At 41.1% G+C, this 26,287-nt stretch overlaps 1 protein-coding gene and 1 long non-coding RNA gene across 4 annotated transcripts; both read left to right on the forward strand.

Annotated features, from left to right (window-relative positions):
- The first annotated feature begins 3,023 nt into the window (after nucleotides 1–3,023).
- Nucleotides 3,024–16,680, forward strand: ZFP64 (ZFP64 zinc finger protein). 3 transcript variants are annotated; one of them, XM_043495723.1, is made up of 7 exons: nucleotides 3,040–3,230; nucleotides 4,771–5,007; nucleotides 6,404–6,565; nucleotides 7,762–7,824; nucleotides 8,507–8,758; nucleotides 10,400–10,444; nucleotides 13,939–16,680. In XM_043495723.1, the coding sequence occupies exons 1-7, from the start codon at nucleotides 3,182–3,184 to the stop codon at nucleotides 15,237–15,239; spliced, it is 2,109 nt and encodes a 702-aa protein (XP_043351658.1). In that variant the 5' UTR covers nucleotides 3,040–3,181; the 3' UTR covers nucleotides 15,240–16,680. The 3 variants fall into 3 exon arrangements, with proteins under 3 accessions (XP_038226003.1, XP_043351658.1, XP_043351659.1); XM_043495724.1 differs by lacking the exon at nucleotides 3,040–3,230 and adding an exon at nucleotides 3,798–4,227; XM_038370075.2 differs by lacking the exon at nucleotides 10,400–10,444 and having other exon boundaries at nucleotides 3,024–3,230.
- A 4,440-nt stretch (nucleotides 16,681–21,120) lies between these two features.
- On the forward strand, nucleotides 21,121–22,904 carry LOC122456425. The gene is made up of 2 exons (XR_006275345.1): nucleotides 21,121–22,214; nucleotides 22,443–22,904. It is a non-coding gene; the product is annotated as an uncharacterized LOC122456425 (long non-coding RNA).
- The last annotated feature ends 3,383 nt before the right edge of the window (nucleotides 22,905–26,287 follow it).

The raw sequence follows: 26,287 nt of genomic DNA on the forward strand, positions 1-26,287 counted from the left end.
AATGTTAGCCTGCATCTAATGCTATGTCTACACTATGAGTTAGGGATGTAGTTCCCAGTTCGCATACACATAGTTGCACTAGTTCGATGAGAGCTACCACGAGTATATAGTAGCGTAGCCACGGTAGCATAGCTTAGCCATGACAAGTACAAACCTGCCTGAACCCCATAAGTAAGTACTTGGCATGGCTTAGCTGTGCTGCTGCTGTGACAGCTGCACTATTTTATACTTGTACTTTCTATGAGTTAATGCAAGTCTTCTTTTTAATCATATTCAGCTGAGTATCAAGAGTAATAGTGATTGTTGGGGAACTGGATGGTTTCAAAGACTGGTAATGCATTGGCTACTGTGCCTTTCACCTCTGTCCAGTGGCACTGGAACAGTTTTTCTAGTGGGGGTTCTTAAAGTCGTTGAACAAAACTGTAAACCCTATATATGATGGAAACCATTTCAAGCCAGGGGTGCTGCTGCATCCCCAGCACCCCTAGTTCCAGCGCCTCGGTCTCACTGGTTCAACTCCAGTCTTCACTGGTATCAATTAAAAGTTGTTACCCAAGTGTCTCTGGACATCCAGTCCAAAAGAGAAGGCACATTAGTGAGTAATTTTTCAATTCTGTTGCCCATGCTGTATCTGTTGTGTGGATAAAGGAAGGACTTCAGTCTTCCTGGGTGTCATTCTAGCCCCTTCCACAGGTAATAAATTCAGTGAAAACAAACAAAACCCCAAAACAAATAATGTCTGAAATCTGTAGAATTTTCTAATTCGGTCAGGCTGATGTTCTGATGGAAGGACAATAACACAGTGAAAACTGATTAAAACAGATTATTCTATACTCCAAAGTACAACTACAGCTGAAATGAAGTATAGTACTATTGCAGAAAAAAACAATTTGGTTATATCTACCTTGGATAAAAGTAAATATGCTGGAAAAAAATAGTGAAAAGGGTGAGAGCTGATGTTTCAACGAAGAAGCCTTCTCTAAACTGTGGAAAAATAGATTAAGATTGATTGTTATAACTATCCTAACCATGATATATTTTGGACACACTCCAAAGAAAGCATCATTAGCACTTACCATATTTTCTACTTCTAGGTTGTTTTCATAAACCCATTTTATAGACAATAACTATATATTTATGTTGACACAATAGAAGGTGTGTTTCCAGAGTTTCAATGGAAATTCTGTAAGTCTAGTCTAGTGTGATTTGAGAATCCCAAATGCATTTCTAAAACCGTATCAATGTTCAGGTTATAATAACCACTGTGGCTTAATTCAAATTTGGGGATTATTCTAAATCATTTTATGGTATTATTTAGACATCGTATCTAGAACGGGGATTAAAATTTACCTGTAGTCTCAAAGGGGGATATATGTAGTGTTTTCAATCATCTTCTTCCTGTACCTACCATGCATTATTCAGCAGGCTCTGCCCTGGAGACCAGAACTAGGATTTTCCCCTCCTGCATCCTAGTCGGTCCTATGGCTGTAGCATATTGTTTTGGCAAAATAAATCAACAGAGATACAATGTGGATGCCATCTTCCATGGGAGTAAAACTCCAATTGTAACGTGAACTGTAATTTGAAACTGTTTAGCGTATACACTAAACTGCCAGCGTTTATAATTGACTAAACACAGAGGACTAGATGAAAAGAATATTCAGAGTGCAAAATCAAGCACTCAAAAGTGAGGAAATATCAGAATTAAATTTGCCTATCCAACCTTAATTTGCCCCTTTGTGTAGCTGCATTAAGATATAGTCTTTAATCACATAATACTTTTCCAATCTGCTCCCTCTATGACCTTCTCCCCTCTGCATTTGAGGGAAACTGTTTTCCCTTCTAGTCTGCCTCGGACCTAGCAGAGGAATCAGTAAGAACACAGCAGATAGATTATTCCTCCTTTTACAGTTGATACCTAGTACGCAGTAGCCTACGGAGTAGAGGCACTTAAAAACGAGAAGTCCGGTGGCACTTTAAAGACTAACAGATTTATTTGGGCATAAGCTTTCAAGGGTAAAAAAAAACCTCCATGCCTCTAGAGAAGTGGGTTTGTTACCGACGAAAGCTTATGCCCAAATAAAATGTTAGTCGTTAAAAGTGCCACCGGACTCCTCGTTGTTTTTGTAGACACAGACTAACGGGGCTACCCCTCTGATACTAGGAGGCACTTAATTTGCCTTGCTGTGCTTGTAAACACCCGAGCTGTGGGAGCAATCCTGGGTGCGCCGTGCGTGGGATGGGTAAACACGAGCACTCTCTTGTGCAGAGCTGGGGAGAGACCGGCAACAAGCAGCCTGGAGCTGTATGGATAATAACCAGCAAGCCGCAGCCTGCAGAGAGACACACACAGCAGCAGCCTGCACCGAGTGCCTATAGACTCCGAAGCAGCAGCCGCCTGCACCGAGTGCCTATAGACTCCGCAGCCGCCTGCACCGAGTGCCTATAGACTCCGCAGCAGCAGCAGCAGCCGCCGCCTGCACCGAGTGCCTATAGACTCCGCAGCAGCAGCAGCAGCAGCCGCCTGCACCGAGTGCCTATAGACTCCGCAGCAGCAGCAGCAGCCGCCTGCACCGAGTGCCTATAGACTCCGCAGCAGCAGCAGCAGCAGCAGCCGCCTGCACCGAGTGCCTATAGACTCCGCAGCAGCAGCAGCAGCAGCAGCCGCCGCCTGCACCGAGTGCCTATAGACTCCGCAGCAGCAGCCGCCGCCTGCACCGAGTGCCTATAGACTCCGCAGCAGCAGCAGCAGCCGCCGCCTGCACCGAGTGCCTATAGACTCCGCAGCAGCAGCAGCCGCCGCCTGCACCGAGTGCCTATAGACTCCGCAGCAGCCTGCCTGGCGCTGGACAGAGACCCGGCTGCAGCCTGCCCAGCGTAGAGAGACTCTAAACAGGCACCTGCCTAGAGCTGCGCAGAGAGGCGAGGGGCAGCAGCCGCCCCGCTCCCCTGGGCCCCCACGTGCCGCCCCAGAACGAGCAGGTGGGTTCCGGGCCCCGTGAGGGCAGCGGCCTCCGCGGCTGTCACTGAGCATGCTCACAGCGCGCGGGCACGCTCGCCTTGGGCTTCTCCACGTCCGTCCCTGCTGGGGGCGGGGGTGTCCCCGCCGCCGCCGCCGCCGCCAGTGAGCCTCTTGCCGGGGGGCGGAGCTGCCGGGCCGGGCCAGGCCGTGCCGCGCGCCATGAACCCGAGCGGCGGGAGGGCGCCGGACTTCCCGGGCCCCGTGCCGTGTAAGTGCCGAGCGGGCTATGCGCGCTCCGGGGCCCGCGCTGAGGAAGCCGAGCCGAGCCGGGGCCCGGGCAGGCCCCGAAACCTGAGTAGCGCAAGAAGCGGGCGGGAGCCAAGCCCGGGAACGCGGCTCGGAGAGGAACGCGGGGGAGAGCAGCCGGCGGGCTGGGCGGCGGCGGCGGCGGCGGCGGCCGCGGAGAGAGGCTCCCCGGGCGGCCCAGCTTCGGAGTTCCCCAGTGGGGCCGGGGCCTGGACGAGCAGCAGGTGCCGCCGTCCCAGGCGGGGAGCCGGGGCGCAGCGAGGGGCCGGTCCTCGGAGAGAAGGCGGGCGGCGGCCAGAGCCATCAGCCGCCGCTCGGCGGGGGAGGGCGGACCGCAGCGGGTCCCGGGCTCCGACACCCCGCCCAGGAGAAGCCCCTTCGTCCCGGCAGCGGGGGAGAGGCGCCGCCCGGCGGAGATCGGCTCTGGCCTGCTGCCGCCCGCTCCCAGCTCCCCTCCTCCGGCCACGGGCTCGCGGAGGAGACGGGCAAGGGGAGTTGGGGATGGGACACGTGGGGCAATTAGGGATAGGGGAGGCAGGGGAAGAAGTTGGATGTTAAGCAGTAAGGGCAAGGGAGGGGACGGGGCAGAAGGCGGTGGGAGGTAAGGGCAGAGGGGAAAAGGCCATCTTGCTGCTTGGGCTCTGCTGGGCGGCACAGAGGATGGCTGCAGGGGAGCCAAGCAAGAGTTACCCTGACACCTCACTCCATTCTGCCTCCAGGACTATCCATGTTCATTAAGGACCCATCCACCCACAATTGGAGCACTGGGCAAGGGGCTACGTTTTCTGAGAAAGCTCCCCAGGTGCATAGGGCAAGCCCCCGCACCTAATGCAAGGAGCAGTGGTGTAGGTCCTTTGGTCCAATTCACAAAGGCATTTTGCAATAGTGCAAGCCTCCTGGCTGTGAGAGTGTCACTGCGCAGCATGTAAAGATGCAAGTTCCCAGAGTGCAATTGTCATTCAAGCCCCTATAGCCTAGTGAGTAACATGGAAACAGAATGTAACCTTATCAGCAACCTAAGGTTCAGCATTGCAGGCATGCAAGTTTCACGAATCAAGTTTCTCAGGAACCTTAGTGTAACTTTTTTTTTTAGGTTGGCTATGATTGAATGGCTTTGCACTTCAGGCTGCTCAGCACACTCAGTTCCTACTGAAGTCAGAGCCCAGAAGCTTCATATACCACTAAATATGTTTAGTTCTTCGTTGGTTGTAGCACCCATGTGCCGTCATCTGTTGAATGCTATGACTCTTCACATAAAAGAAGAGGACAGTATTTATAGAGTTCAGCATCTTGGTTTCACAGTTCCTATTATAACTCTCCCAATAGTAGATGAAAGGGAAATGTTGCAGTTATTCAATGAGAAATTGAATGCATGATATTCTAATTGAGGCCTTGATCCATTTTTGATAATCTATTTGGAGTCTCTCTTTGCTTTTGTGTAGGAATGTTTTACGTTTTGATTTCATCAGTTTAAATTCTTTGATCTCCTTCCATTTTTGTAGTTCCAGGAGGCACCACTGTTCTAGTGGAGCTCACCCCAGATATCCACATTTGTGGCATTTGCAAGCAGCAGTTCAATAACCTAGATGCCTTTGTTGCTCACAAGCAAAGCGGCTGCCAGCTGATCAGTGCAAATGGAACCACTAGTACAGTCCAGTTTGTCTCTGAAGAAACTGTGCCATCAACACAGACACAAACCACAACCAGAACAATCACTTCAGAGACTCAGACCATCACAGGTATTGCTTAGGAATTTGAAAGCACACATCCTATAGAAAATAGAAATGTAAATCCATGTACCCCATCACATTAAGTTAAAACACCAATTTGCACACAAGTATTCACACATGATTTGGTGAGGGAAGGAGAAGCAACCTGACTACTTTGTTAGCTTTGGTATAACACTGTGCACTTAATTTGACAATTAAAACGGTGAATACATTTATAGACTGATACAAGGTGCAGCCAGCACTTAATGAAAGGGAAACTGTAATCAGTGGCAGTATTTATGAAAAATACTTAAATTACAGGACATTTTTAGTGGTGACCTTGGTAACAAATACAGGCTTAGAGTTTTTGTTGGTCTTCAGTCCAGGTCCTCCTTATAAGAGAACACTGCATCTGGAACAACTGCTCTCTCAATTAATTAGCTAGAAGTATTTACTCAGTATTCCTACCTTTGCAAAGGTTTAAGTTATGCTGAAGCATATGCAGACCTTTACTTGCATAGTTACATGCGTGCATGTTTTCAGGCTCAGGACCTCATTTAGTTTGAATTAATTTGAACAGACACGTTAATTTTCAGAGAGATTTGCAGAAATGTTTTGGGGTAAAGAATCTGATCTACAAAAGCCTTAAAACTAATGAAAAGATAGGATAGTCATGTGGACTGAATTCAGGGCTGGCTGCCAGGAATTTGAGTTCTAATCCCTGCCCATGATTCACTGGATTTTGGATTAATTTCTTAAATTATCTGCCTCTTATTTAATTACCTGTAAAACAAAGGCAATAATACCAACATATTTGATGTTAGGAAAGCGGTGAGATTTAATCAACTTAAAAGCCATTAATTAGTCTGCGTTAAAATATTTTTTCTTACTGTGTTTACAGTTGACACCTAAAATTCTTATAACTGAAAGAGATTAGATAATTAAAAAAAAAACAAAAAAAACCTATTTTTTCAGTTTCTTTACTTTATACTTTTGATGGCATTTTGTATAAAGCCAGTTTTGCTGTTTCCCCGGAATACTGATTTAGGGCTTCGATCCTGCTAATATTTAACAACATGTATTACTGTATTTATATAAGTAATCCCTCCCCACACAAACAGCAGAAGAAACTGACTCAGCCCAGAGTCCTGTAATTGGATCCACATCATCACACCCTTGTGCAAAATACCACGGGCTTCAGTGCAACTTTGTACTGGTACAAAGAACTTGCAGGATAGGGGCCTTCGTCAGTTTCTTTTTTTTGTTTACCTGGGGCTTTCACTTGTAATAGGTAGAGAAAAACATTTTATAAAAGAATAGGCAAATGTGATTGTAAAACTAGAACTAGGTACGGGTGGTACTTAATAGAATTTGATACGGATTGGAGATGTTTATACTAAGAAAATGGGTCATTTTATGTTTTTAGTTTCTGCTCCAGAGTTTGTTTTTGAGCATGGCTACCAAACATATCTGCCCAGTGAGAGCCATGAACCTCAGACTGCTGCTGTTGTCTCTCCATCATCAAAAACGCGTTCCAGAAAATCCACTACTGCAGTTGTCCAGAAGAAATTGAACTGCTGCTATCCAGGTTAGGTATTGGCTACATCGGCTTTTTTTCTTTCATTTTTGCAATTGGTGGGCTTAGTGTAGTTATAAATATGCTAGGCTTGCCTAATTTCATGAAATTAATCTGCACAGAATCTAAAAGACAGCATGATATGCTCCTTTAGGCCTGATCCTACCCAATTAAAGTCGGTGGGAGTTTTGCCATTGACTTCAGTGAGTGTTGAATCAAGTCCTGATCTGGGTCTAATGATGTGTGCTGGCCAGGGTCACTGGGGCTCTACCTGGCTTCCAGGTGTGCTGACACACATCGCTGTAAAAGTATGGCCTGATTTGTATCTTCCTAATTGTGTTCCCAATCTTGCAACTCATGTGAAGAATCCTGAAAGTTATTTGCACTGTATCCACAGCTCTGATGAACCAAAATGTTTGCAAGGATGGACTGATTTTAAATATTGTCAATATTTAAATCATATTAATCAGTGAAGTGACCATATAAATTCCTGCAAAACAGATGCTTAATTCTTTCATAGGATTCAGTGCTGCAAGCCTTGGAAGTTAAACTTTCCTCACATGAGTAGTCTTGTTTATTTAAATAGATATTACAGTATTGGTTCAAGTCTTTCCTTTACCTGAGAATCTTATTTCACACGCACAGTCTTAGTTTGCACACACACACAGACTTTCAGGGCCCTACCCAGTGTTCTGGACTCAGGCAAAACTCCTGAGAATGAAGGCCCCAGTGTGCTAAGCTAGGCACCCACTATCTCTAATCTGAGACTATATGTGAAATTAATTAGTCTCCCTGTGTCCCCTGTGTACTGTAGAGTGCATCTCAAAACCCAGGCAGAGATTCCACACAATTTGTTTTAGAGATTACCACGAAAAATTCCAGAATGAGTTAATGCAGAGAATGAATTATCTTCTAGGGAAGCACTAGAAGACTAAAGTTTATAGGTAAGTATAGCTACTTACTTATTGTAAGTAAGTTTATACAAACAAGATGTGGACTTCATTTTCCGGCAATGTTGAATTCCTTCTCTCTATTTTTATACAAACACAGAGCCTTGATATATTTGACACAGAAACGTTACAGATACATGCCAAGAAAGGCGACATTCTGAATCTGTCAAAGTACATGTCCCCTGTCCCATTGTCTTGTTAGTTTTTCTTAAATTTAAAAATCTAATTTTTTGTTTGTGGTATCTAATTTATTTTCAGGTTGCCAATTCAAGACATCCTATGGTATGAAAGATGTGGAACGTCATTTAAGAACACACACAGGTAAAATCTAAAGCCATCACCTTCTATTTTTCCTTCTTATTAGATTTTCCAACAAAATACGCATCTAGTTTTAGGTGGTACAACCTACATGTTCAAGAGGCACAATCCCTCCCCTAGCTTCTTGGAATGCAAGGACTGTCCTTTTGCATGCCAAGTCTCTCATTATGGTACAAACTACTTTAGTTTAGGCCAGTTTGTAACTTAGTCATCTGGCCTTCAGATTTCAGAACATCAAAAATGATGTATGCTTCACTCATCACTGACACACGAGAACCTCTGTGGCATGGATGGGAAGCTGTTTTTCAGTGCATCACCGCATTGTAGTATAGATTAGGACAAGAAGTTAAAGAAAATCTAGTTTGACACAATACTAAAAAAATATACAAATCATTTTCAAATGAATTTTCAAAAGCTACTGTAAGGGGACAGTTTTTTCAAAGGGACTTCTGAATTGTGGTTGCAGTGTTTGCATTCCTTACCACCTTTTCTGTGCAGATTAAGAAGGATGGTTAATCTGGAGGTGTTTGAAGGCATAAACATCAGAGTTTAATTAAAGGAGGCCTTTGGAAAATTCAGGCTATTGCGATTTGAAAATTCTATATTGTTTCTTTGTGTTTTGTTAAGTTCCAAGATTGTGTCATTACAAAAATTCTTATTTTGACACTCTCTTGTTGGTTTTCAGGAGATAAGCCCCATAAATGTGAGGTGTGTAGCAAGTGCTTCAGTCGCAAAGATAAGCTGAAGATGCACATGCGTTCCCATACTGGGGTGAAACCTTACAAGTGTAAACACTGTGACTATGCAGCTGCCGACAACAGCAGTCTCAACAAGCACCAGCGCATCCACTCAAATGAGCGTCCTTTTAAATGCCAGATCTGTCCTTATGCGAGCCGCAACTCTAGCCAGCTTACTGTCCATCTCAGATCCCATACTGGTAAGTCTAGACCAGAATTTCAATCTGTAAGACTTCAAAACGCGTTGGGCCATATTTGAGGTATTTTAATGCTAAAGATGTAGATAGGTGCCCAGTGGGATTTTCAGAAGTGCAGAGGTGTCTGACTCCCAATCTGGAGTCAGTTATAGAACAGTTGCAAAAGTTTAACTAAATTGATTGAGATATTGAACTAGTTAAACCAGTGCAAACTCCAGATGTAGACGCCCTAGAACTATTTTAATTTCTCCATAATTCATCTTACTTTACATCTGCAAATGACCAAATTCAGCTAAACCTCCATAGATAATTGCTGGTGTGTCCCCTCCAGATCAAGGCTGAGGCATGTTAGCAAGACAATAAGAGGAAACTGGCCTTGCTGCTGCCCATGCTATACTTGTTCTGTGAATAGATTATTTCAGTTTCCAGGGTTGTCAGCCCACACACCTTTTGCAAACACTAAATCCATAACTTCTTATAGTTAAATTATTTTCCTAAAATCTCTTTTAATTAGATTTTCTTTTGTAGTCTGTATGCAATTTGCTGTAAAGATACTGATTTTTTTTTTGTGATTGTACAGTTATCGCTGACATATGATGCTTTTCGCTTATTTTGTGGTATTAGATTGGTTTCCATGTTTTTTACGGATTTGATAAATTCTGTGAATGTTAGCTGCAAAGCGATTACTATTCAGGGTTTACTATATTAGCTTTGAACCTGCTCTAGGTTCTGATTTTGAATTGAAGTATTACACTGTACATTAGTTCAGATGTAGGCAGTGTGGAATTTATTTCCAGCAGATAAAAGAAATAAATCACATGTGAAATGTGGAGGAGCGGCAGGTCAAACCAATCTGTCCTTAGCAGAAGAGTCTTTTATGCTTCACAAATCTGCTGTGATGCCACAGGCAGGACAACTAGGGAGTTGTTTTACAAGGTTCACCTGTTTCTGCTGCTACATAACAGGATGTGATGGGCATGGGTGAGTCAGATAGTAATGATAGATGTAGATTTACCTCCTCTAATGCAAGTGTGCGTAGGTACATATATGTAAACTGTAGCAGTTGTGCCCCTCGAAGGATTAATCTGTGGGAGAAGTAAAACAGTAGTTTTGTTTTATTCTTCTCCACTTTTCCACTAGAGTAAGGTAGATTTTCACTGCCACTTGTGAAGATTGATGAATTGGCACTTACACACTTTCTGCCACTGGGAGGCCAAGTGGCCCTGATTCGAAAGGGCTCAGCCGCTGAAGAACAAAGGAGTGAATAAGCCCTTTGTGATTTTTAGCAGATAAATAGGGTGACGTGGTCATGAGAATGCAGGCTTGCTTTGCCAGTTTAAAATCACAGCCTTTGTGTCAAGTTACCCTTTCAGGGCCACATGCTTCCCTCTTCCAAATAAATAATTTGACTTCTTATACTAGAACTTGTGGAATTAAAGTGGTCTCTTCCCTCTTGTTCCAGGGAGGATGAGGGAAAGAGGCATGTGCCAGGAGCAGATTCTCTAGGGTCTGCTGAGAAGTCAGCATAGTTCCCAGTTTATCCACATAGAAAAGTTACCTTTCACTTTAGGTTTCATGACTCTTCACTTCATTAGTAGCACAGCTCCCTTTGAAACCATGCTGCCTTTGCCTTTGCCCTTCCAGGCTTGAAACTAAGATGCATTGCAAACAAAGAGGGGAGTTCTTCCAGTAAGTCTTGTATGGATTACCTCTGGGAACACCTCATTCTGTAGTGGGGATCAGATTTCGTCCCTCCCTCCTATCTATCTTTGGAATGCCTATTCTTGATGATGTCTTGTGGAACGACTTCCATGGTGGCTAGGAGGCAAGAGGGAATGTGTTTAAATGGGAGCTGTGTTCCTGTTTCCACGGATTTGAGGTCTTTTCTGACCCCATTACTACTTCCCTTCACTGCTCAGTATGTGATGTCAAGTCTTTAGAGTTTAGTTTCTTGCTCTATCTTTCCCAAGTAAATCTTTTTAGATATGAAGAACTTATAGGTGTAATTTGTTGCATATAAATACAAAGCTTTAAAAAATGATTACATCCCTATTATTGTTCACTAAGAAATTAAATGGATTGGATTGGGTTAAAAGAAAAATTCAGACAGGTATTCAGAATGCAGGTCCTAATGGTACTGATCAACCATTCTTTGTACTGCAGGAAATCTGTTAGAAATTCATAGAGGTAAATGTCTTTGTGACATACACTAGAACCTCAGAGTTACGAACATCTCAGGAATGGAGGTTATTCGTAACTCTAAAATGTTTATAACTGAATAAAATCTTATGGTTGTTCTTTCAAAAGTTTACAACTGAACATTGATTTAATACAGTTTTGAAACTTTAGTATACAGAAGAAAAATGCTGCTTTCCCTTTATTTTGTAGTAGTTTATGTTTAACATTACTGTACTGTATTTGCTTTATTTTTATTTATTTATGTATTGTCTGCTGCTGCCTGATTGCATACTCCTGGTTCCAAATGAAGTGTGTGGTTGGCCGGTCAGTTCGTAACTCTGAGGTTCTACTGTATATAATTTGGAGTCAGATTTTATAAACCCTTGCTAATTTGATTAATCCTTTCATTCTCTTAATTTCAGTGGAACAATTCGCATGAGTAATAGTTTTCAGAATCAAGGCCCTGAAGTTCTTTGGTATCTCTGCCAGTGTCAAATTATGCAAGGCCAGTAGTGTAAATATGTATAATAGATCAATCTGCAATTTAAAAAACACATGTATTGCAGAATTTGAGTACAAAAGTAACACTGTCAGTCCAATATATGAAAATTGAGCTATTGAAATATGTACTATGCCTTCATCAGTAAACTAGGTAAAAATTCAATAACAGAATCTTACAATTCAACTAGAAGAGTATGCAGCTGTGACTGTAAAATAAATAAGCTACTCTAGCAACCAGTGTATCTTCGTTAATAAAAATCTTTATCACAAACATAATATGCTATATATCTCAATTATTAAAAAGATGTGAGATTTGCACAGTATGCCACAACTTGATTTGAAAAATAAGCAGCTAAATCAATGACATATGTAGCTAGATAAACAAATTATGCAAAATTATACAAATATCACAAACAAATCTATAAAATATTAACTATTAAAATAAATTAGCCATATGCAGTTTGATTATTAATGAGCAAAGCATTGACTGAACTTAGTACATTTCTGCATTTTATCCATCTTACATAGTACCCTATAGTTCTTTCACTTTTCTCCTTCCATGGCATGACAGAGTAATACCAAAATGATGTCTTATTGTTCAAGCAGATCAGAGAAGAACTGTTAAGAATGAATAGTATTGTTTTGAAAATGCTATTTACTACAGTCAGCTTCTTTTGTTTTTTAAATCGTATTCTGAACGGAGTTATTGTCTTGTAAGTCCATGCCCTGGATTTGATCCAGTGATTATGAATTAAATATATGTGGTTATTTTGGCTGCACATATTGTGACAACCCTACAAATGCAAGGAAATGCAAAGAACAGAGGATTAGGCCCTGAAGATGCAAATGCTTATACATGTAACTAATTTTACCCATGTGAGTAGTTCCCTTGAAGGAAATGGATTATTCAGGAGGTTAAAGTAGAGTAAATACAAAAACGTTTGCAAGATCTAGCATTTGAATCCTTTGATGCAGATTTTCAGCTGCAGCTGTTTCTGGTCTTCATGTGTGTGCCCATAAAAAATTGTGCATGTACATGTACTGTGCAGCACACATCTCTACATGCATACTAATTTTAAAAAAATCTTTAACTGTAGTTTGTGGAAAGTTGGTTGGTAACATCATGTAGAATCCTCCATTTCCAACAGTTGATTGCATTACAAATTGCAAGACAAAACTATATACTAAATAGTTCCCTAATGTTACATTTCTATATAATTAAACTCATATGAACCCACACATCATTATTTATCTTTTGCATGTTTCACTCTTTTCATTTTTCTTTTCCAATTATTGTGCCCCACTACAATACAATTAAATTTTTCCCCAATACAAACTAGAAATACACTGGTTACTCCAGATTTATAGGATATTTTCTGTGCATCCAAGTACATGATACTAAGTGTTGTCCTTCCCTATCACCTTCCCTCTTTGCTTTTTCAACATTTGCTTCAAAAACTGAAAATCTAGCTCAGGGATTGGCAATCTTTGGCACGCGGCTTTGGCAGTTCCCACTGGCCGCAGTTTGCCACTCCAGGCCAATGGGGGCTGCGGGAAGCAGCGGCCAGCTCATCCCTTGGCCCGTGCCGCTTCCCGCAGCCCCCATTGGCCGGCAATGGTGAACCGCAGCCAGTGGGAGCTGCGAGCGGCCGAACCTGCAGATGCGGCAGGTAAACAAACCAGCCCGCCAGGGGGCTTATTTGAAAAATAAAGGTGCAGATTCTAAAAATGTAAGAAATTTGAGCCAAATATCCTAGGGCAAATGTGGCATAGAAGAATAGGAACAGATGTGTACATTATTTTGGAGGATGATTTTTAATTTGGGTCTTCAGTAGTAAATATTTTATGATCAAAATATTTTAAAAAGATGATTAGCTAGTAATTTAATTTCACATAGTTTGGAACTGATTTAATACTTCATCATGCTTAAATTCTCAGCATGACTACAGTTATATGTATATGCTAGCATATATATTTAGGAAAGGTTTATAATGCATCAAAATCTAGCAAAGAGACAACTTTTTTGTTTTTTAATGTTTATCTCAATTAGTTAAAAGCATTAGTTGAGACGTTCAATCTTATTAATGAAGGAGGATTGAGAATCTTCAGTAGCTTGTTTTGGAACAGTGTTCCACCATTCATACCACTAAAATGAACTAGAAATGGAGAACATCTGGAATACAACTACCAAGGAACTGCAGGGCCTGCAAGCATGCCCGCATACTCTCTCTACCAGCAAGCGCTCTGCACCAGGAGTGGCTACTTTCCCACACAAAAGTGTCTCTGATCAGCTTCAGGTGAAACAAGAGAATGCAACATTTGAATTTCAGTTCACTAAAGAATTTAGTACATTGTGGAAATATGATGGGAAATTTTAACTGGAACAAATTGAGTTTACGTACCAGTTTAAGTTTATGCAGTTAATTGCAGCTTTCAGTCTATCCCGGAAGTACTGTAGATTCATGGCTTGACTCCTCTAATTTAAATGCGTGTTTTATTGACAGGAGATGCTCCGTTTCAGTGTCGGATGTGTAGTGCTAAATTTAAAATCAACTCGGACTTGAAGAGGCACATGCGTGTGCACTCTGGAGAGAAGCCTTACAAATGTGAGTTCTGTGACGTCCGCTGTGCCATGAAAGGGAACCTAAAATCGCACATCCGTATCAAGCACAGCATGGAGAACACACTCAAGTGTCCAGAGTGCGAGTTCCAGTGCGGAAACAAAACAACCCTTCGGCATCACTTAAGAACCCATCAGCCTGAGCAGCCAGTGAAGTGCTCAAAATGCAACTACTCTTGCTCTAACAAGGCGGCTCTCAAGGTGCACGAGAGAATTCACTGCGATGATCGCCCTTTCAAATGTGACTTTTGTAGCTTTGATACCAAGCAGCGGAGCAATCTGACCACGCACGTGAAGAAAGCCCATGGAGACAAAGTCAAGATCAAAAAGCAAACTACTGAGAAGAAAGAGGGAGATAAGTTAAAGCAGGGCAGCTCCAGGCAAGTAGCCAAATTGGATGCCAAGAAAGCATTTAAATGTGGCCTGTGTGAGGCTTCCTTTGTCCGAGAAGATTCTCTTAGGAGCCATAAGAAACAGCACAGAGAGTATAATGGGACCAAAAGTACTGAACTGGCTGTATTGCAGCTGCACATGGACCCCAGTAGGCAGACCAGTGCCCCGATCACTGTAAGTCACCTTCAAGTCCCAATTCAAGCCACTCAGGTTTCTCCTTACAATGAAGGAAGGGTCAAGATCATTGCTGGCCATCAAGTGCCTCAAGCTAATGGAACAGTTCAGGCTGCTTCAGTGAATGTTATGCCTCGCACATTAGTTGACCAGAATCAGGAAGACCTATCTGCGAGTAGCCAGTTGCAAATACTGCGCCAAGTCAGTCTGCTGGCACCGCCTCATCCCCCTGTTTCTCAAAGCGAAGCTGTGTCAGTGGGGCAGCCGGCAGTTCTTCTCACTGCCCAGGACCAAAGTAACAGCAGTGCACTCCACCAGACTTTGATTTCTGCTGCTTCAGTCAGTAGTCACAGGGCTTCAGCAAGCCAGACTTTCATCAATGATTCTGGAATCAGCTGCTCTGACTTGGAAGGGCTCAATGCTTTGATTCAAGAAGGGGCAACGGAAGTGTCTGTGGTTAGTGATGAAGGTCAGAGTGTCTCTGTGTCCACTTCAGCTCCCCCTCCTCCCATCTTTTCCTCATCCTCTCACACACAAGCACCTAAGCAGACCTACTCCATCATTCAAAGTCAAGCCCATACAGCGTCGCTGTGTCCTGCAGACTCCATACCGGATTAGTTTTAAAAAACTAGCGCAAATTCCACCCTGGATTGCTTTGTGAAGCCTTGGAGTCAGTGAGATTTTCATGACACTTAGTGAGGGCCAGTTTTTCAGGAGTCCTGAGATTGGCCTCTAAAGTTCCATTTGCACCATTTTGCACATGTAGTCATATGTTGCATTCTCACATACACATACAGTGACTTGCACGTGAGGCTGTGCACAATTACATGTATTGGAAACTAGAGGCTTCAGTCTTTGAAAAATGTGAACCTGAATATCAAAGCAACTGTTTAAAATTTCACATTCAAAAAAACTTCTCAGAACAGGATTTACTTTGTGCAGCAAATGTCTTATTTAAACAAAATAGCTTTTTTTTATCAGATGCAAAAGAACATCTCGCCTTAAGATACCATCCCCTGTGAAAAGTTTGAGGGCAGGTCTATACTATGGGGGAAAGTCGATCTAAGCTATGCAATTTGAGTTATGTTAGTAGCGTAACTCAAGTCGCCGTAGCTTAGATCAACTTTCATAGGGTGGGGGTCCATACTACGCTATTTCAACAGGAGATGCTCTCCTGTTGACTTCCCCTACTCTTTTCCATTTGGTGCAGTACTGGAGTCGACAGGAGAGCAATCTGCGGTCAATTTAGCTGGTCTTCACGAGACCTGCTAAATTGACACCCGGTGTATCGATTGTCATAGTGTGGATCCACTGGTAAGTGGAGACAAGCCCTGAGTAAGGTGGCTTTGTACAATGAACCAAAATAGTTGTTCGGAGACCCATTAACACCTAGCCAGCCTGTCCCAAACCTCCTCTCGCAGGTTACTATAGGACCTACCCTGTAGCTGTGCTCTACTGCATATAAGCCCTGATCGGGCAAAGTATTTAAACATATGAGTAGCCCCATTGTTTTAAGTGGAACTACTCTCATGCTTAAAATAGAACATGTGCTTAGGTGCTTTGCTGGATTGGGGCTGTAATGGGAGCACCCTCTGTGGTTAATCCGTCTGTTGCTAACATAGTACAGCAGTGGTTCTACTTTTTGGACTTTGTACATGGTACCAATAATTTCCCCAAAACAAACATATTTTTATTACTTGTTAGACAATTCAAACTGCTGGACATAATTCTAATAGAATTTCATATTATCTAGGTGCTACTATTTAGAAGATAAAAAATTAACAGTATATTAAACAACATTAAGAATTAAGGGCCCCAGTCCTTCAAATACTTATGGATTTGCTTAACTTCACTTGAATAGTCCCACTGAAGTGTTTGCAGGATTGAGGTCTAAATTTGTAAATGTTGATTTTTTTTTTTTTCATTTAGATTCAGAACTAGACTAATCAGGATGAATTGGAGCCAGATTTTCAAAAGTGCTCAGCACACAGCAGCTCCTAATGTGACAGTTCTCACCAGACTTTTCCAAAATGCTCAGAGCCCTTCTGGCTGAGTTTTTTTTAAACAAAACATCTGGGCATTGATTTCAGTGCATAAATGGGAGCTGAGATCTTTTCAATATCTGGCCAATAGAAGCTAAATGGAGCATTGACAAAGAACTTGAGGTCTGATCTGGTGTCCATTGAAGTTGATGGAAAGAACTCCACTGAGTTCAGTAGGAATTGGGTCAGACCCTTGACAGGCTGTTTAGCTAATAGGCTGTATTGCTCTCTGTATTCCCAGAACTGGGTACACATCATAATGGCATCACAACATGTACATTCAAAAAGGCGGAAGACGAACCATACCCCTTAAAGGTATACTAAAAATTGTATCCCTGATAATGTGCTAATTTGTCATGAGCCCATCAGCTGGTCCTGGCTGATTATTCGTCCCCAAGAAATGCCCTGCACTGCAAAAGTGATTTTGGGATTCTATCTACAGATTTATGGTAATTGCTAATTACAGGAAAAGTCTATTGAAGTCAATAGGGATTTGGGGCACTTAGCACCTTGGTTGAGACACTCGTGCAGAATCAGGCCCCAAAGTATTTCTGTTAAAATAATAGAATGTTGTCTGTGTGTTGGTGATATTTTGTGTCATTACAGACTTTTTATGCAAATCATGTATACAGCACAATGCTCTGTATCAGAAGGGTCCTTTAAAAAAATACAATATATTTTTCCAAATACAGTGCTGTAATTTTATGTCATTTGTTTTGGTGCTGAATTATTTGTTTTCAGTTGTGTGATTGAAAAAAAATGTAGTTTGCATTTCCATCTCTGTTCTTTATATGTAAAAATGCAACTTAAAGAGAGGAAAAAGAAAATATACTCAGCCTGTTGCAGTACAAAACCTAATCATAGATTCTGTTTTGGGAATCAGAAAGCTAGTTAATTTAAAAAAATATAACTATATTAATATTAGTACAGAACAAGATAGAGGTGGTTATTTGTGTGCTTAATATCACCATGCAATAAATGTATATTTATATAAAGAAATATGTACATGTTCAGTATTTGGCTTCAGCCATAAAAAACCAGTGGATCTGATTAACAGTTTAGTTAGGTCAGTGGTTCCCAAACTTGTTTCGCCGCTTGTGCAGGGAAAGCCCTTGGCGGGCTGGGCCGGTTTGTTTACCTGCCACGTCTGCAGGTTAGGCTGATCGCGGCTCCCAGTGGCAGCGGTTCGCTGTTCCAGGCCAATGGGAGCTGCTGGAAGCGGCGGCCAGTACGTCCCTCAGGCCGCACCGCTTCCAGCAGCTCCCATTGGCCTGGAACAGCAAACCGCGGCCACTGGGAGCCATGATCGGCCTAACCTGCAGACGCGGCAGGTAAACAAACTGGCCCGGCCCGCCAGGGGCTTTCCCTGAACAAACAGCGGAACAAGTTTGGGAATCACTGAGTTAGGCATATAACGTGCCTTTTTAGAGAGAGAGAGAATGTTTCTCCATGGGTATGAAAACATGTTTTGATAGGATACGTAAGTAGGGCCATATTTGAAATTAGTTTTATAGTATCTCTTTAAAAAAAAATCCTTTTGCACATGCATTTTCTTCCAGCCATACTTATGTTTGCTTTCACAAATCTGAATCATATCCTTAAAAATGACATGGGAAAATGCAGACACAAATTATAGGTACAGTTTTAGAACCCTTCACTTTTGTTGACAGAGGCGTTGATTAGATGCGTTGTGCACGCGTGAATCCATCAGCAATGCCAACTTATTCCATGAAAGCCCTCAATGTAGTTTTTCTGAAGTTTGTTTTGTTTAGGCCTTAAAATCATGTTCCTTTTAAGAAAGCAGTTCAGAATAATAATCTTCATGCCTGAATCCTGGCTTTGGTTTGATTAGAACAAATTAGCAATATATATACCCTCCAACATTCTGGATGGGAGAAAAGGCTGTTGTTTAGTTATAAAATAAATTTTGAGAATGTTAAACAGAGAACTAATTTATTAGTAAAGATGGCTTCTTAGCTCCCAAGCTGTACTGCTGTTCAAAGGAGAATTTTGTGAATATCTACATTAAAAATATTATCAGCATTCCATGTTCTAGTATAGTGATTCTTGTTCTCAGCCTTCCATATGATGGTTCCATTTGCAGCTGCTTCTCTTCATAGCTGTCTGAGAGTCATCTGTGCCAATTCCTAAAGTGCTATGGATAGAGGCATGCTGATTTACGGTGAGCTCACATCTGAGGAGGACTAGTTGCAAGTCATTGAGCAAACCCACTGTAATGTAAGATCAGAAATGGAATGGGAAAGGAGGTTGCTGTACCCAAAGCTAAGGAGAGGAAAAGTATAGTCTGAGCAATTAATTGGGAGCCTGGAAATTTTGAATTACAATCGTGACATACTTGGGTTCCCCAACTGTAGAATGGACATAATACTTACCCTCTCAAGCATGTTGAAAACTTAATGATGTTTGTAAAGCACTTTGAAGATGAAATAGCACTTAATGCTCATATTATTTGTGCTCACTGATCTTCAGGGTGTGAACTGTTGCTTTAGCTGATAGGTAAAATATTATGCTATCTTTGAATTAAAGTGCACAGTAAAATATATGATAATGTAGTAGATTAAGACACACTGGGACTTTTACCGCACTCGAGCAGTATTGTATGTGTCCTTATTGTGTGGCAAACTGGGGTGCTGTAGATTCACGCCCTGGGTTGGCGCGTAGTCAGTTGTCAGGTAGACAGACCCTTAGTGTTCTCTGTTCCTTCCAGTCAAACCATCTATAAATGCTTCCGGATATGTAGTCGGTGTGCACATTCTAACTTGTGAGATTGAGACTGGGGAAATGGTATGTAGTTTGAATATAGTTACAGTGGGCAGGCTGTAGGGAAGAGCAAGCAATAGACAAAAGAAGACATTAAACAAAACAAGCAAACGTTTTAAATCTTTTAACAGCAAACAACATTTTCTCCCCTATCAAGACAAAACTTCATTGAGATTCTAAGACCCTAATGCTGTAAGGGAGGGTATTCAGTTTGATCTGTCATTAGTGGAACGACATGGCAAAGCCCTTATTGAATTCTGTGTTAAAGGAACCAGCCCCTTTGTCGTACGCAATGATAGGCAATTGGAGAACAACATTGAAAGCAAACTCAATAAACCCCAAGCACCAAAGGCTTATGCTCACTTTAGGCAAATATATATTTTCAAAATAAACAGGAGAAAAAAGACAAAAGAACAAAAAAAGTAAAGGAAGGGGAGAAGAAAATGACATCTTGGTTTCCATCTGCTAGAGAAAAATAATCAAAGGTTTCTAAAAAGTTAGACCCAATCTTTTCAAATTTGTCAGAGGTCCCCCTTTTTCAAAAGGTCACTTGCTCTTTAGCTGCCAGGTCAGCCAACTTGCTATGCCAAGCTTCTGTTCCTGGAGGCAGTCTGTTCTTCCACCTAAGCAATATAAGTCATTTGGCTACAAGCACTGCTTTAGAGAACCAAGCTTTCTATGAGTTGGAGAGGTTAAGATGATGGGAGGTATCTGTTATCATATTAATCCTCCTACCTACTTCTAGCCAAAAGTATTATTGTATGGGATAGTCCCAAAACATGAGGGCCAGTTTGGTCTGGGAGACCCACATTTCCAGCAGCAGTCTGTGTTGGCAAGGTCAATGCACTGTAATCTCTGTGGGAACCAGTGTCAACAAAAACAGCAGAAGATCATTGTTTATCCTTGCAACATTCTTGTGTCTAAACCTGAAAATCCTGCTCCTAATCTATTTAAATAATGCATTTGGACACCTCTTGGACTATAAAATCAACTGGGCAAAGTCAAATTCTGGGCATAAAAGCAAATTTGCTCATAGGGGAATCTGTGATAATTGGAATTTTAGGTGGCAACCCAAACATATGAAATATTTAGGAATCCTCAGCCCCAATGAGCTGGAGAATCTGTTCAAAATTAATCTAGAGCCCATTTTAGTTCATTCAGATATTTGGGCAGAATCCTTACTCTTAGCCTTTGAGCCAAAATTTATATTTTCAAAATGAATATGCTTTCCAAAATGTATAATCTGTGAGTTCTCCCGGTTACTATTCCTCCATTTTATTTTAGGAAAATTAACAATTTTTTTAAAATACTTCTCTGTGGGTGGGTAGGCCAAGACTGGCTTTATTTGACTATAACATGGTTCAAAAAAGAACTAAATAAGTTCATGGAGAATAGGTCCATCAATGGCTCTTAACCAGGATGGACAGGGATGATGTCCCTACCTTGTGTTTGTCAGAAGCTGGGAATGGGCAATGGGATGGATCACTTGATGATGTTCTGTTCATTCCCTGTGGGGCACTTGGCATTGGCCACTGTCCACTGAATGCATCCGATGAAGTGAGCTGTAGCTCACGAAAGCTTATGCTCAAATAAATTTGTTAGTCTCTAAGGTGCCACAAGTCCTCCTTTTCTTTTTGCGGATACAGACTAACATGGCTGCTACTCTGAAACCTGTCTGAAGACAGGATACCAGGCTAGATGGACCTTTGGTCTGACCCAGTATGGCCGTTCTTATGTTCTTAAGTAAATTACAATTCCCAATCACAGCTGGAGGCTTCTGTTTCCCCAACTTTCAGCATTATCATGCAAACTTTATCATCAGCTAGACAGCCCTCTGGCTCCAGAGCATAATAGTGCTGCCTAGCTGCTAGTGGAACAACAGTGGTCCATCCCCTCCAGCTGGTAGGAATGCTGGGTTTAGTTTATTATGGTTTTGATTTTAGAATATTCTCTACAGCATTGGCTACCAGAGACTCACGGGCTAGTTTGGCTAGAAAATTTAAATTCCATCCCATCTCACATGTTGATGCTGTACTTTGAGGCAACCATTTGTTGAAAATTGACAAGATACCATTTAGTGTGGAAAGTAGAAGGATAAGAGGGTAATTTGGTCTATTTATTACAGTTTTTTCAATATAAATGCACAAACCTTTAGCTGCTGGAAAGTAAGATTCGGTAGTTTTCATATCTCTGTATGCAGCTATTACTGGATATATTGGATTTCAGATTGTCTTTAAAATGATGATGAAATATTTTATATCATCTATAGGTGGTGCCAGAGATTCAGATAAAATTTGAACTTAGCCAGTTACTTGAAGTACATATATTTCCTGTGAAACAGAAACTTTGTGATTTTCTGTCTTCAACTCTTTGCTAGTTACAAATGAAAAAACATCTCTATAGCTACTTCCATAAGAAGTTGCAGGACACTTAACAGCAAAAATTATTAAAATTGTCAGCATGTTAAGAGCAATTAAAAGAACAAACTATGAAAATCAGTAAAGATCTGTGTTGTCCCACTCAAAGCAGATTTCTAGATAGAACCAATTTAATGTAACTGTACAGAAAATTAATTTTAAAAACTCCCTTTCAATTTAGTTTTAATCTGTAAACAGTTTGCAGCCTGTAGTAGAGCAGCTGACTAAGTAGCGTAAAATAAGCAAATTCAGCACAAGTGTTATTGGTCAAAATTGGCTGAATTTACACTTGTGCAGCTCCTCTGTGTGTGCACTATTGTATCAGAGTTCCCAGGAGCCTTATATTAACTCCAGTTTTTAGAGTAGCAGCCGTGTTAGTCTGTATTCGCAAAAAGAAAGGGAGTACTTGTGGCACCTTAGAGACTAACAAATTTATTTGAGCATAAGCTTTTGTGAGCTACAGCTCACTTCATCGGATGCATTTGCAAATGCATCCGATGAAGTGAGCTGTAGCTCACGAAAGCTTATGCTCAAATAAATTTGTTAGTCTCTAAGGTGCCACAAGTACTCATTAACTCCAGTGTCACCATTACACAATTCTGTTATCTGCATTTCACTTTCTCAAAATAGAGTTGTTTACCTTTTAAAATAGGAAACCAGTAGATTGATGTATTATGAAGGCTAGCCCTTTATGCTGGTCCTATGTATAGTTCTAAGATAAACAGGAAAGATAAAAAGGTGAGAATGAATAGACAATGGCATAGTACTGCTGTCTTCAACAGTTCAGCTGTTTGCATTACACTTGAGGAAATAATCTGTAGAGTTAGTTTTTTCCCCCTCCATTCTCCAAAAATAGGGTAGCCTGAAATAAAGTTGATTTTTTTTTCTTCCACAGAATACTAACACAAACATGCAGTGCTGACCATAGTGTATTAGAGCTGATAGTGTATTGCTTTAATATCTGATATTTGTTTAGTATGTTCATGCTGCTGTCAACTGAATTATTGTTTCCTTGTTAATTCATAACAAGTCCCTCTCTCTCATATGCAGCTTGTTTGTTTTTCTTGAGTGCCGTAGAATTCATAGATCCTCCTGGAATTTCGCCACAGTCATCAAGTTCTTAAGCAATTTGTCTGTCTTTTCCGGTGAAAATAATATGTGTACATATATAGTGTCCGTCATCTGAGGATTTGAAATATGAGGATCCTCGAAGTTTGAGTGCAGATATTTACATAAGCCTCACAAACATCCCTGTGGTAAGTATTTATAGGTATTTTACAGTTGGGTAAACTAAGGCATAGAGTTTGTGGTTTGGCCAAAATGTCACATTATCAGTTAGTGGCAGAGTCCGGAACAGAATTCAGGAGTCCTGGCTACTAGACAGAAGTACTTTCCACTCTACACAAAATAGATCATGCTTAGTTTCCGCTGCAGTAAATTCTGCTCACCGTAAAAGGAACATATCAAACATAGGGTAAATTTTTCAAAAATGCTTAAACAGTGTATGAGACTAACTTCCATTGACTTTCTTTGGGACTTAGAAGCATAAGTCACATAGGCATTATGAACATTTTGCCCACTGAGCCCAAAACATGAGTGCTATATCAGTTACAGTCCTGACTTTTTAATAATGATGTTTTCATCCTGGACTATTTTCAGTAATAATAACAATAACTCACTAGCTATTAGCAACAACACTAAGAAATCATTGATTCTTAGTATACATATTTCAAGTAAAATATTTTTCCCATACTTAAGGCTTTTGGTTACTATGTGAGATCGATTGTAAAAATAGGCCTTAGTTTCATAGACGATGAACTGTAATTTGTAAGAGCGACTGTACTCTATATTGACAGGTTTCAGAGTAGCAGCCGTGTTAGTCTGTATTCGCAAAAAGAAAAGGAGTACTTGTGGCACCTTAGAGACTAACAAATTTATTTGAGCATAAGCTTTCGTGAGCTACAGCTCACTTCATCGGATGCATTTTCCACCAAATGCATCCGATGAAGTGAGCTGTAGCTCACGAAAGCTTATGCTCAAATAAATTTGTTAGTCTCTAAGGTGCCCCAAGTAAAATGCATCCGATGAAGTGAGCTGTAGCTCACGAAAGCTTATGCTCAAATAAATTTGTTAGTCTCTAAGGTGCCCCAAGTACTCCTTTTCTTTTTGTACTCTATATTAGTCTTAATGTTTTATGTAATTTTTTTCCTGTGTTTTCTTGTAATGTAACAGATGGAAGCACACAAAACAAAAAAAATCAAAGTTCAGAGGGAAATGTCTGTAACGTTTCATTTTGTGTCAGTATTGCAGTTATCTATGTGATCTCAAGTGTCATGTGCTGCAATATCTATGCAAGCACAGTGGGGTGGATTATGGATTTAGCTTCAGGGCCATATGCTATTTTCCTCAATCAGTGATACTACTCTCCCTGTCCCTGGGGGACTTAGTCTGTGACTTATACCAATACAGTTTACCTGTGCATAAAACCACCGTAAACACTAATGCACATTGAAGCTTGATTTATCTACTCTGCCAGAGGTTGGCACTGGTCACCAGTAGTCACTTACCACTGGCTGAAATCAGAGCAAATCCCCACTGTAGATGAACCCTTAAGATGAGTATGATTTTGCCCAAAGTTAAGTCACGTTGGTCTAGGCTTAGAAATATGAGTTGAAACCCTAGCCCCAGTTGAAGTCGATGGGAATTTGACCTATGGAAGTATCACATTTTGGCCTTCATTCCACATACAGTCTCAGTGACTCTGGCAGAACCAATAGTAGTGTAGGATACCATTCAGTGTGAATAAGAATATCATACTCTGAGCCTTAGGGGTTTTTTTATTATTAATCTTTATGAGAAAAAGATGAAAATGTTAGAAAAATGCAGAGACGCTTTCTCCGAGTTACAAGCAATTATAAAATGCCTTTTTGTGTTTTAAAAAAGAAATGTTGCACAATATTTTTCTGTAGCTCTCTCTCATCTGACCTTTTTCCATGTTGGCAGCCAGCTTGCATTCAGTGTCTGTCCCTCTTGCAATGTGATGTTCTGCTATCAATACAATATTTGATATGTCCTCTGTGGAGAGGCCTGCATCCTGTAATTCCAGGGGTATTGAATTGATGATCTAATAGCCTTTTGCATCTCCAGTTAGAAAATCTTTAATCTTTTTTATTTAAATTTTAAGACGAGAAACCAACTTTACAAGTAACTAATATCCTTCATCAATTATCCAGCTAATCTTTCATAAGATAGTGGTTTCTATAGTGACCTCTAGGAAATAATGTCTCAGATATAACTGTGAATTAGAAGTCTTTAATGGAGAAAGACTTAGACTTATTTTCTCTCCCAGATATCTAGTTCTGCCTTGGCGTTAAGTGTGGTTTGGCTGAAATTTTTCTTGGTTAATGGCAAAAGAAAGGTGAATTTTATGGAAAAAAGAATCAAGAGAATAGGATAAAGTAATATTTTAAAGTTTTACAAAAGAAATTAGATTTTCTTTCAGTATATTCTTGCATCTGTTTGCCCACCTAACTGAAAGACTCTGTTCTTAAACGTCTTTCATTCTACCAGGACCCCAGAAGGACAGAGAGATGAGGGACACAAAACCATTATTCCTTCACTGTAGACTAGAGAACTCTTTCTGCAATCGCAGATGCAGGATTCTCTGTTTCTGATGTAAATTTTCAACAGTGAAAGAGAGGGATCTTTGCAACTAAAATGTGTGATATTCTTCAGAATTCAGAGTAGCAGCCATGTTAGTCTGTATTCGCAAAAAGAAAAGGAGTACTTGTGGCACCTTAGAGACTAACAAATTTATTAGAGCATAAGCTTTCGTGAGCTACAGCTCACTTCATCGGATGCATCCGAAGCTCACGAAAGTTTATGCTCTAATAAATTTGTTAGTCTCTAAGGTGCCACAAGTACTCCTATTCTTCAGAATGAGGGACATTTAAGAAGTATTTACAAAGTTTAGCTCCACTGGGATAAGCAGCATTGCAGGCATAGGCCAGGTCTCTGCTATAATCTTTTGCCATCATAGCTATGTTGGTCAAGAGTGTGATGAAGTATGATATGCAAGTGACATAGCTCTGCAGGCTAAGGCCTTGTCTGCACTGCCACTTTACAGCACTGCAACTTTCTCGCTCAGAGATGTGAAAAAACAAACCCCTGAGCGCTGCAAGTTTCAGTGCTGTAAAATGGCAGTGTAGACAGTGCACCAGCACTGGTAGTTACCCCTCTCACAGGATGGTTTTTTTACAGTGCTGGAAGAGCTCTCTCCCGGCGCTGGTGCCATGATTACACAGCCACGTTAAAACACTGCCACAGCAGAGCTTTAACGTTACTAGTGAAGACATACCTTAAAGCTCCTGATGTAGGCGTGCTTATACCAGCAAAAAAGTGAGCTTTGGGGATTATAGCTTATTTC

The sequence above is a fragment of the Dermochelys coriacea genome, chromosome 13, assembly GCF_009764565.3.
Source record: "Dermochelys coriacea isolate rDerCor1 chromosome 13, rDerCor1.pri.v4, whole genome shotgun sequence".
In the NCBI taxonomy this organism is placed as follows: Eukaryota; Metazoa; Chordata; order Testudines; family Dermochelyidae; genus Dermochelys; species Dermochelys coriacea.

Excerpts from the sequence above, each read along its gene's own strand:
- ZFP64 (XM_043495723.1), top strand. The coding sequence starts at position 3,182 with ATGAACCCGAGCGGCGGGAGGGCGCCGGACTTCCCGGGCCCCGTGCCG. Across the intron at positions 3,231-4,770 it reads CTTCCCGGGCCCCGTGCCGT|TTCCAGGAGGCACCACTGTT; the intron begins GTAAGTGCCGAG and ends CCATTTTTGTAG. Across the intron at positions 7,825-8,506 it reads TCATTTAAGAACACACACAG|GAGATAAGCCCCATAAATGT; the intron begins GTAAAATCTAAA and ends GTTGGTTTTCAG.